This window comes from Octopus sinensis, linkage group LG21 (assembly GCF_006345805.1).
Source record: "Octopus sinensis linkage group LG21, ASM634580v1, whole genome shotgun sequence".
Lineage (NCBI taxonomy): Eukaryota > Metazoa > Mollusca > Cephalopoda > Octopoda > Octopodidae > Octopus > Octopus sinensis.
The window spans coordinates 11,410,497-11,422,996 of NC_043017.1; the positions used below are offsets into that span (position 1 = coordinate 11,410,497).

Genomic DNA, 12,500 nt, shown 5'->3' on the forward strand with positions numbered 1-12,500 from the left:
CATGTATTTATATAGTTTATTGAGGCAGCAGGTAATGCAGCTGAGGTGAGCGACATCAAACTTCCTGGCTCACCAAAAACTAGCTACAGAGGGAGCATTGTAGACACAGTGTCAGTTCTACAGACAACACTCCAGCATGATTGCAGCTCCATTGCCTGCGATGAGTGGAGCAAAGAGTAAACATTTTAAAATATATTTTCTATAACTGTGTATTTTACATATTTCATACATTTATTTCATTTATAAACATGTATTTACTTTGTATTTCATTTGATATATATATATATATATATATATATATATATATATTGGTAAAAACGGTAAGATAACAAAAGAAAGAAGCAGACCTCAATATTATGTAAATAGAAGAAATTTATCTGTAAAATAATATGGCCAGATAACCGAAGAGATGGTATTGTGGATTTCCACTTTGGCATCCGAAACTCAGAGTTTTATCTTGGCTATTGAATAATTGTCACATATTATTTTACAGATATATATATATATAAATATACAAGGTGTAAAAATACTGAAGATTCAGTATACACCATGTGGCAAAATTATGAGTTGAAAATATGTGGAAGAAAAAAAAAATATAAAAAGTGGAAGAGAAATGCCTTCGTTTTATATAGTTTAATATCTTTTTATAAATATATACATGTTATATGGATGTCGTGAAATCCAACTGGTTTTTCACTATTTAAATTAGCTTTTCAAGGGACATTGTACAGTAATCAGTTCTTGTGACATGAAATTGGACACAAACACACTAAGGACAACAAAACGTAACACCACACCTCACCTTAAATCACTCCCATACATATCAACCCACAACCCCAGAAACAATGAAGCATACAACACAATTATACAAAATCTCCCTCTGCTCACTCAAGACCCGAAAATGAACAGCATCCTATATACACACAAACTACTAAAATGCAAAAGACAAGACAAATCACTTAAGAGACTCCTAGCAAATGCAAAACTATACTCAATACATATGATACCAATAGTTAAAAAATGCAGACGACCTAATTGTGGTACATGCCCATACCTAACTGAAGGCCCGGAATTCACATTCCAGCAAGAACAAAAATTCCCAATTAAGACCAACTTCACATGTGCTTTCCAGAACCTTTTCTATGTCCTAACCTGCTCAGGTTGTGGTCACAATTATGTGGCCAAACGAGCCTTACTATGAGATGCAGAGTTACGCTGCATAAAGAACAGATTAATTTCCCTCAATACAGGCAGATAGCACTGAGTGGACATATTGACAGATGCGCAAGTAATAAAATGCCGAATTTTCATATCTTCCCATTATACCAATGCAAAGATTCAATCTCAGTACAAGAATGCCTAAACAAGGAAAACCTGTTCATACAAAAGTACAGCCCACACCTCAATATACAAATTTGATCATTTTAAAAATTATACTAAGGAGCCAGTTGTCCTTCCTGCCACCTATTGCTTCCCTTGGTTCACTCTCTAGACTCATTCTTCTTATTCTTCAAACATCCAAAATGACAAGACCCCTCTGACACGAGAACTGATTACTGTACAATGGAAAGCTAATTTAAATAGTGAAAACTGGTTGGATTTCACGAAATCCATATAAAATGTATATATTTATAAAAAGATATTAAACTATATGAAACGAAGGCATTTCTCTTCCCCTTTTCCATCTATGAAATCCACTCACAAGGCTTTGGTTGGCCCGAGGCTATAGTAGAAGATACTCACCCTAGGTGCCTTGCGGTAAGACTTGAACCTGGAACCATGAGGTTGGGAAGCAAGCTTCTTAACCACAGAACCACGCCTGCACCCATCTAAGCATTTTTAACATATGTTTGAAACTTCACGCTAAGTAAGCAGTTCTTAACTTGGAAGGTCATTAAAAGGATTCACATTAATTAGTACAAGCTTTATTATATTACTAAATTAGTAAAGTGGGAAAGGGCAATAAATGTTTTGCGTTTTACTGATTAGTTTAATAAACATTGACATGTAAATAACTAAAGGGAAATTAACATAACACATATTGGATTCATTAACGATGGTTGCATTATTTCATTAAGGGTAGTTGTCCTCCCTCCTCCCCTGCTTCTTCTTCTTCATCATCATCCTCATCATCATTGTTAACGTCTTCTTCGTCATCATCATCATCGTTATCGTCTTCAGTATCATCATTATCATCATCATCATCTTCTTCTTCTTCTTCTTCTTCTTCTTCTTCTTCTTCTTCTTCTTCTTCTCCTCCTCCTTCCCCTTCCTTCTCTCCTCATCATAATTTAGAAGATTATGGTCGGAAAAATGAACAAAATAGATGTAAGTTTGACACACTCTTGCACACACACTCTTACACACACACTCTTACACACACACTCTTACACACACACACACACACATTGACACATAAATAATAGTCTTAATAGTGAAATCCAGTGAAGTTATACCCAGCATTCCTTTTAAGATGACAATTCTCTGTGTTGCTACTCAGAGTTTCTTGCTTGATGCAAGAATACAGACATTACAAAGATTACTGAAAGGACTTGGTTTGAAACCAATGGAGAATAGTATTGTCATTGACAATCTGCTTACATCATCATCATTCATCATTGTTCGACCGTGGTCGAGACAATGGAATTTACCATGCTACGCCAGACTTCACGATCCATCATGGCATTACAGAGGTCCTGTTGCTGGATGCCTGTATCCCTGGAGAACGCGATCAGAGACAGGACTCGGCAAAGCTGGGGCTGGACCTACATCCGCAGGTATACCATTAGGTCTGGTTCCCTGGGGAAGAGGAACCCTGGTGCAGTTAATTGTAAACTCCATAGTCTTTTCAAATGGCTAATAATGTGTGCGCGCGCCACTACTACACACATTGGAAAGCATTGTACAACCAAGTACTAAAGATTATCTTTCCTCCTCCATGAAACAAAGCTGTTCCCGCTGGACGTCAACCCAGTATTTCTAAGCTACGGACCGAGTGATTTATTGTAAGGTTATCTCCCTAGATAGATTGCCTTCACTACGGCTAAGGAGCCCTTTCTACCCCACTATCTGCTTACACTTTCTTCCTCTTCATCATCATTCTTGTTCTTCTACTAATCATCATCATCGTCGTTTTAGAATCCACTTTTCTATGCTTGCAGGAGTCAGTTGACGAAGATTTTCCCACAGCTGGATGCCCTTCTTGTTGCTAACTCTTACTTATTTCCAAACAAGGTCATATTTCCTCCTATGGGCAGACAGGTATTTCATGGAGACTAGAAATTAACAACATCACCTGTAATACTCATTTATGACCATCGTGTGGTGTTTACACGACAGACTTCTTTCAGTTTCCATTTACCAAATCTGCACCCAAAGTTTTGGTTGGCCAGGGCTATTCTAGAAGACTCTACTCCAAGAAGCAACACGGTGAGACTTGAACCCAGGAGCACATGGTTGGGAAGCAAGCTTCTTAGCCACACACCCACACCTGGTGTAACACCCTTGTTATCTCCACCTTAGTGAAGGCAAAGGTATTGTTTTCAGTCATGTTTGTTTGTTTGCTCGTTCATGGACAAGATACCTCAAGAACCACTGGATGGATTCAAATGAAACAGGGATGTTTGCTTTTGTGACTGGCACAAGCTTCTTACCACACAGCCATCACCTGTGCCTATGGTGCCATTTCTTCAACAAAATGTTACTCTTTAATTAAAATAGATTTTCTTTCAGATTCTGTTTTAGGTATGTTACCATTTTCATTAATTATTAAATCAAATTTAAATTAAATTACTGTAAATTTTAAGGACTAATGCTTTAACAAGGCTAACATTATTTACTAAAATCAAAATTATTCTACTTCATCCAATATTATTAACAAATATTAATTTTATTTCTTGACATCAATGTTATTTACTAACACCAACATTATTATTATTATTATTATTATTATTATTATTATATTATTATTATTATTATTATTAAGGTGGCATGCTGGCAGAATTGCTAGCACGCTAGGTGAAATACTTAGCCGTATTTTACCTGTTGCTACATTCTGGGTTCAAATTCCACTTAGGTTGACTTTGCCTGTCATTCTTTCAGGGTTGATAAATAAAGTACCAGCTTCGCACTGGGATTGATGCAATCGACTAGTCCCCTTCCCCAAAATTTCAGGCCTTGTACCTAGAGTAGAAATTATTATTATTATTACAACAAAATGTGTCTGAATGACACACCTAACCAAAAATTACCTTGAATTTCCTTGAATTTCGCAGTATTCTGGCCTGCCAAATGGTGAGCCATGTCTCATGTGGGCTGCTTCTCAAAAAAAGTTACTTATGGTTGCACTAAAGAAACATTTATAAATTGGAAGGAAGTTCAAAGATTATAGATAAACAAACGCAGTAATTTTTTGTACTTTTGTCATTTGTTTTCATTGAAATTCCAGGTTCCTGCTACATTAGCCAGAGTGAAAATATTGATTTCTGGACAGACACGGGTTCCGGTGAAATAAATTTTAAAAATTATGTTCACAATTCAACTTCTATAAAGATTTCTTGTAAATTGAATTCTCGGCTGTTGAATGGAACAGTCAACAAATTTACCTGTCTTGAAGGAGAATGGAGCCCCCATGAACCATTTTGTGAAAAGAGTAAGTTCTGTTTTCAGAAATATTGTTTCCAATGCAACATTTCCTATAATTCTTTAAATATTTTTGTTTTCACTTTTACGTCTGTTTATCCATGTTAGCATGGGTTAGATCAGTATGTTAATGAGGCATTGTGTCACAATGGATGTCCTTCCTGATCCCATCCTTCACTTGTTTTCCAAGTAGGGGATCGCTGATTCTACTTGGTATAAAAGGTGTGGGGTGAGGGAACTGGGAAGTGCCAACAATGACACTACTTACAGATCTGACAAACACACACACACACTCACTCACACAAATACATATATATATATATATATGTTAGTATGGTCAGTTTGGTCATAGTTTGGTCAGTTAGTGGCTGGACTTCACAACCTCATATGTTCTTAAAATTTAAATCTACATCTTTATCTGTATACCTACCTTCTCTATAATGTTACTACTTGATTTGAAAGCTTTTGTATTATTGGAAAACCTATATAATTGGCTGAAGAGCACTCAGCATCTTAAATCTGCTGTAATACTTACAACTTTTAATAAAATGTTGTAGTGCGAAACAATTGTACCAAATTACCGGAGTCATTCTTGTTGCTTATTTTTGTGTATATATATATATATATATATATATATATATATACACACACACACTCCAAGGTGTATTGTATTTCCTTCTGATTGTAGCTGGGTAGTAGATCTACTGAGATTATGGAAAGTCCAGTTTGATTTAATTTATTTCTCATTTGCTTCAGCTTGACAAAATTGTCTTTTTAAAGTGATTCAAACTGGATGTTTATTAAGATGAAAAAAATGGAAATACTTTTTTTCTTTTCCTCTATGATAAATCTATTAAGGCATTTTCATTTTTTTCTAAATATAAATTTACTAGTGTGAAAACTCTAACCCATTTCAATAAACACACACATGCACGAATGCCCCCCCCCCACACACTACAACACATAATATATGTGTATTATGTATCTATTTATATCTTTTCTTGGTGTATTTACAGAACCTGTAAAGGCTCCAAAACTACTTAGGACTAATCCCGTCTGCAAACATCCAGAACAAGGAGACAATGTTGTGTTTGTCTGGGACAATGTTGATTCCAGATTCAAAGGAAACAGTTTCATTGCCAATGGAACCAGCTTCCATGCTCGTTGTACTGATGTCGGTAATTTCCAGCTGTTGGGTTCCAATTTCCTTTCATGCCAGAATGGTATATGGTATGGAAAGTTACCAGTTTGCCAAAAAACTGAAGAAGATGGTAAAGTATCCCCTTGAAATTCATTGGGGTTTTTCTTAAAAACTAAATACAATTTTTTTTTCTCATAAATAAGAAAAATATTATTATTAGTGGTTTTTCTTCAAACTCTCTCTCTTTTACTCTTTTACTTGTTTCAGTCATTTTGACTGCGGCCATGCTGGAGCACCGCCTTTAGTCGAGCAAATCAACCCCGGGACTTATTCTTTGTAAGCCCAGTGCTTATTCTATCGGTCTCTTTTGCCAAAACGCTAAGTTACAGGGACGTAAACACACCAGCATCGGTTGTCATACAATGCTAGGGGGACAAACACAGACACACAAACACACACACACACACACACACACATATACATATATATATACATATATACGACAGGCTTCTTTCAGTTTCCGTCTACCAAATCCACTCACAAGGCATTGGTCAGCCCAGGGCTATAGCAGAAGACACTTGCCCAAGATGCCACGCAGTGGGACTGAACCCGGAACCATGTGGTTGGTTAGCAAGCTACTTACCACACAGACACTCCTGCGCCTATTTGTGTTTGTGTTCTGAGTTCAAATTCTGCCAAGGTTGACTTTACCTTTCATCCTTTCAGGGTCGATAAAATAAGTACCAGCTGAGTATTGGGCTTGATGTAATCGACTTAACCCCTTCTCCAAAATTTCAGGCCTTGTGCCTTTAATAGAAAGGATTATTATTATTATTATTATGAAGGTGGCCAGCTAACAGAATCGTTCAGATACTGGACAAAATGCTTAGCAACATTTCGTTCATCTTTACATTCTCAGTTCAAATTCTCCCGAGATCGACTTTGCCTTTCATCCTTTTGGCGGGGTCGATGAAATAAATACCAGTTATGCACTGGGTTCGATGTAATTGGCTAGCCCCATCCCCCCCTCAAATTCCTAGCCTTGTACATATAATGGAAAGGATTATTATTACTATTATTAAAGGCAGCGAGCTGGCAGGATTGTTAGCACGCCGGGTGAAATGCTTAGTGGTATTTCGTCTGCCACTATGTTCCGAGTTCAAATTCCACTGAGATCGACTTTGCCTGGGGTTGATGTAATTGACTAGCCCCCCTTCCCCCCCCCCCCCCAAAAAAAATTCTCAAGGTTTTGGGCCTAGAGAAGTAATGATTATTATTGTTATTATTATCATTATTTTGTCCAGGAAATTTGAGGATTAAGGTTTTCAGCTGCATGAATAGACATATGTTAAGATGAGCCAGTGATGATGCTCCAGCATGGTCATTTGATTTGCTAAAGATATCACCTAAGTGTCAAATCACTTCCTACCATCTTAGCAAAACGTGGTGGTGGAATGTTTTCCATTTTAACCACCACCACCACCACCACCACCACCACCATCACAAGCAAGAAGAACATCAAACAAACTTTATTATGTCTTCATATAAGCACAGGAGTGGCTGCGTGGTAAGAAGCTTGCTTCCTGACCACATGGTTCTGGGTTCAGTCTCAATGCATGGCACCATGGGCAAATGTCTTCTACAATAGCGTCAGGTCATCCAAAGCCTTGTGAGTGGATTTGATAGATGGAAACTGAAAGACGCCTGTTGTATAGATACATACATATATATATGTGTATATATATATATCATCATCATCATCATCATCGTTTAACGTCCGCTTTCCATGCTAGCATGGGTTGGACGGTTCAACTGGGGTCTGGCAAGCCCGAAGGCTGCACCAGGCCAGTCAGATCTGGCAGTGTTTCTACAGCTGGATGCCCTTCCTAACGCTAACCACTCCGAGAGTGTAGTGGGTGATTTTATGTGCCACCGACACAGGTGCCAGACGAAGCTGGCAGACGGCCACGCTCGGATGGTGTTTTTTATGTGCCACCGACACAGGTGCCAGACGAGGCTGGCTGACGGCCACGCTCAGATGGTGTTTTCTTATGTGTCACCGACACAGGTGCCAGACGGGGCTGGCGGACGGCCACGCTCGGATGGTGTTTGTTATGTGCCCTCAGCACGGAGGCCAGTCGTTGCGGTACTGGCTATATATATACATATATATATATATATATAATATATATATATATATATATATATATACATATGCATATAAATATGTATATATTTGTGTGTGTTTGTCCCCCACCAACCGATGTCAGTGTTTTTGCCTCCCTGTAACCTAGCAGTTCGGCAAAAGAGGGCAACAGAATAAGTAGTAGGCTTACAAAGAATAAGTCCTGGGGTTGATTTGTTCAACTAAATGTGGTGCTCCTGCATGGCCACAGTCAAATGACTGAAACAAGTAAAAGAGTAAAAGAATATATGATAAAAATTTTGTAAGGGAAGGGAACCATAGTACCCATAGTAACCATAGCAACCATAGTAACCAAAGTAACCATAACAACCATAGTAACCATAGCAACCATAGTAACCATAGCAACAATAAAATAAAGGACATTAAGAAGGCGAAATGATGTGTGTGTGTGTGTGTGTGTGTTATGGGTGATGTGTGTTTGTGTGTGTGTGTGTTTGTGTATGTGTGTGATATATGCATATGAGTGTGTGTGGTTCTGTGCGTGTGTGTGTTTGTGTGTACAAATGATGTGTTTGTGTTATTGATGATGTGTGTGTATGTGTGTGTGTGTGTGAGAGAGAGAGATAGGGGAGGGGTTTCAATGAAAAAGCAAAACAAAATACTTGAAATATTTATGTCAGGTTAAAATAGAAAAACTCCCCTGTCACCCCCCCCATACACCCCCAAAATCCATTCCAAAACAAATAAATATGGCTTATTTGCATTTTTGTTTTTAGTGGCTGTGGGAGGGGGGGAGAAAGGGTCTTGATAAGAAAATATCAAAACTAACAACAGCAAAAAAAAAGGGAAAAAAATGAGCTAAATTTAGTAAAAAAGAAGAGAACTTACACCAAAAACCAATAAAAACAATGTAAAAATGTTTAACATTTTGTTAAACAAGTTAAACTATGGAGACCTCTTTAGAAATTTGCATAATTTATGTTTGAATTTGTGCATATATTAATGAATCTGTGTGTGTGTGTGTATAAATTTTTTTCTTTCAGAACAAGAGTTGCGGCCATGCTGGGGCACCACTGTTGACTTTGCTTCTTTTCACTAAACGTTCTCTGATTATGTGGAAAACTATGATGATGATGATGATATATATGTATATATATATATATATATATATATATATATATATTATATATATATATATATATGTATGTATGTGTGTGTGTGCATGTGTGTGTGTGTGTGGTGTGTGTGTGTGTGGTGTGTGTGTGTGTGTGTTTTGGTGTGTGCGTGCATGTGTTTGTGTCTGTGTTGTATCTGTCCTTACTGCTGCTTGAGAACAAGTGTTCACATGTTGACATCCTCATAACTTAGTGGTTCAGCAAAACGAGTCTGATAGAATAATTACCAGGCTTAAAGATAAATAACAGGGTTGATTTATTTGGCTAAAAACATTCAAGGTGGTGCCCCAGCATGGTCACAGTCCAATGAGTGTAACAAATAAAAGATAAAAGCCAGATATATATATAGGCACAGGCATGGCTGTGTCTATGTTTGTCCCTCAGTCACCACTTGACAACTGGTGTTGGTTTGTTTATGTTCCTCAGCTTAATAGACTGGAGTTGATTTGTTTCACTAAAATTCTTCAAGGCAGTAGTCCTGCATGGCTACAGTCAAATGGTTGAAATAAATAATATATATATGTGTGTGTATGTGTGTGTGTGTGTGTGTGTGTGTGTGTGTGTGTGTGTGTGTGTGTGTGTATGTATGTATGTATGTATGTATATATATATATTATATATATATATATATATAATATATATATATATATATAATATGTACCCAGTGTAAGCTATGGACACATAAGAGGTGCAGCAACATCAATGGAAAATTAACCAAGAAGATAGCTTTCATGTGCGGCAGATGCACAGGGGCAATAGACACCATTGATATTCAGAAAACAGATTCCATTACAATCCTGAGGGAGAAACTAGAAGTAGTTGATAGTTTCTGCTACCTAGGTGACCAAGTTAGTAGTGGGGGTGGATGCTCAGAGAGTGTTACCACTAGAATAAGAATAGTCTGGGAAAAGTTTAGAAAGCTCCTACCCCTACTGGTGACAAAGGGTCTCTCGCTCAGAGTGAAAGGTAGATTGTACAAAGCATGTGTGTGAACTGCCATGCTTCATGGTTGTGAAACATGGGCTGTGACTGCAGAGAACATGCGTAGGCTTGAAAGAAATGAAGCTAGCATGATCCGCTGGATGTGTAATGTCAGTGTGCATACACGACAGAGTGTAAGTGCTCTGAGAAAAATGCTGGACATAAGAAGCATTGGATGTGGCATGCAAGAGAGACGTCTGCACTGGTATGGTCATGTACTATGGATGGATGAGGAGAGATGTGTGAAGAAGTGCCACTCCTAAACAGTTGAAGGAATCCGGGGTAGAGGTAGACCCAGGAAGACATGGGATGAGATCGTCAAGCATGACCTTCGAACGTTGGGTCTCACATAGGCAATGACGAAAGACCAAGACCTCTGGAGATATGCTGTGACTGCGAAGACCTGACAAATAACATGAGTTCATGGCTGTTTCCTGCACCAGCTTCACATAGAAGCCCCAGCTCATCCAAAGTGCCTTGGATCGCAGGACGGTCTGCTGTGTTTACCTTGCTGTGCTTGAGGAGACCTGTTGAGTCAAGTACATCAACATCAAAAAATCAAATTGTAGTTGTGATACTTGTGCCGGTGGCATGTAAAAAGCACCAACCAATCATGGCTGTTGCCAGCTTCCCCTGGCATCTGTGCCGGTGGCACATAAAAAGCAGCCACTACACTCACGGAGTGGTTGGCGTTAGGAAGGGCATCCAGCTGTAGAAACACTCGCAGATCAGACTGGAGCCTGGTGCAGCCTCCTGGCTTCCCAGACCCCAGTCGAACCGTCCAACCCATGCTAGCATGGAAAACAGACGTTAGACGATGATGATCATGATGATGATATATATATGTATATATATATGTGTGTATGTATATATAATATATATATATATATATGTGTGTATATATATGACTATGTATGTATACATGTAGCTATGTGTTTTTACAAATGAATATAGTGTGTGTGTGTGTGTGTGTGTATATATATATGTATGTATGTATATATGTGTGTGTGTGTGTGTATATATATATATATAAATATATATATATATGTATATAATATATATATATATATATATATATATATATATATATATACTTATAAATGCCGCCAGCACATGTAGGTATGTTGTTTTGGCAGTTGCTGTAGAATTTGATATTGTTGTAGCCACAAGTGCTGTCGTTCTTGTTATTGTTGTTCACGGTGGTGGCATAAATTAAGAGAACAACGTTGTAATAAAAACAAAAATAAAATTAAAATAAAACAAACAACAACAAAAACTAATAATAATAATAATAATAATAATAATAATAATTATAATAACAATAATAGTATGTAGAAAAATACACGAAAACAGCGAATATATTCAATGTAAATATTTTCAATGAAAACATTGGGGATTGAATGAAATTCACCCCCTTTGGTCCCTGTGTCCCCTCATTCTCTGTTAATACACACTCCTCTCTCCTTCTCTGACTTCTTTATTTTCAATAGAAGAGGGTAGAATATAGAATGGCTGAAAGAAGGAGGGAAATTGAGTTTTGTCTTTCACTCTTTTCTCTAGTATTTTGATGTTTCGTTGTTCCGATGTATGTGTGTCTGTATGTATGTATGTGTGTGCATGCATGCATGTGTGTGTGTGTGTGTGCATGTGCATGCGTATGTGTGTGTATGTGCATGTAGATGAACTTGCACTCATGTAGTGGGTATGTATCATGTCAAGTGCGTTTGTATATGTGTGTGTGTGTGCGTGCTTGTGTGTGTGTGTGTGTTACAATCTTTTGAGACTTTTCCAGGAGAGACATTTATTTATTTCAAACAAGTCCCAAACTCTAATATCTTTCAAAGTAGGACCCCCCCTGACTTCAATGCACCTGTTGTGCTTCGGTCACTTCTTGAAGGCCCCATGGAAGGCTTTCAAAATGAAATTGTGTAGCACCCTTGTCACAGACTCCTTCAGCTTCTCAAAAGCATCAAAACGACATCCCCTTAGGTTCTCCTTCGGCTTTGGGAAGCAACCAAAAGACACAGTGAGCAAGGTTTGGACTAAAAGTGAGGCACAGTTTTGATCCCCAGCTCTGTCAAGTAATTGGTTACCAGGATGGAACCGGTGTGGACTGGTGCTTTGTTCAGGGGCATGTGCCATTGACTGGAGTAGAAGAGCTCTGGCCTTTTGCAATGAAATATCTTCTTGAACTCCCTCAAAACCTTTAGAAAGTACCCTTTGTTGACCATCTCACCAAATGGAAACTAGTGAATGTAGGTGATGCCCTTGCTGTCAAAAAAAGAATCATTCTGAGCTTCCTGGTGGTCTCACCTTCTTGGATTTGCAGGAGCAAAAATGCTTCCATTGGCTACCTTATCTCTTGATCTCAGAATCATTATAGTAAATCAAACTTTCATTACTGGTCATTACTGGT

The 12,500-nt window shown here is 38.0% G+C and overlaps 1 protein-coding gene across 1 annotated transcript in view; it reads left to right on the top strand.

Annotated features, from left to right (window-relative positions):
• Positions 1-12,500, top strand: part of LOC115222761 (complement factor H-like) — a 31,917-nt gene that overhangs the window by 18,188 nt on the left and 1,229 nt on the right. The window contains exons 8-9 of the mRNA XM_029793060.2: positions 4,448-4,651; positions 5,658-5,912. Of these exons, the coding sequence (XP_029648920.2) occupies positions 4,448-4,651; positions 5,658-5,912 (459 nt within the window). The remainder of the gene's footprint in view (positions 1-4,447; positions 4,652-5,657; positions 5,913-12,500) is intronic.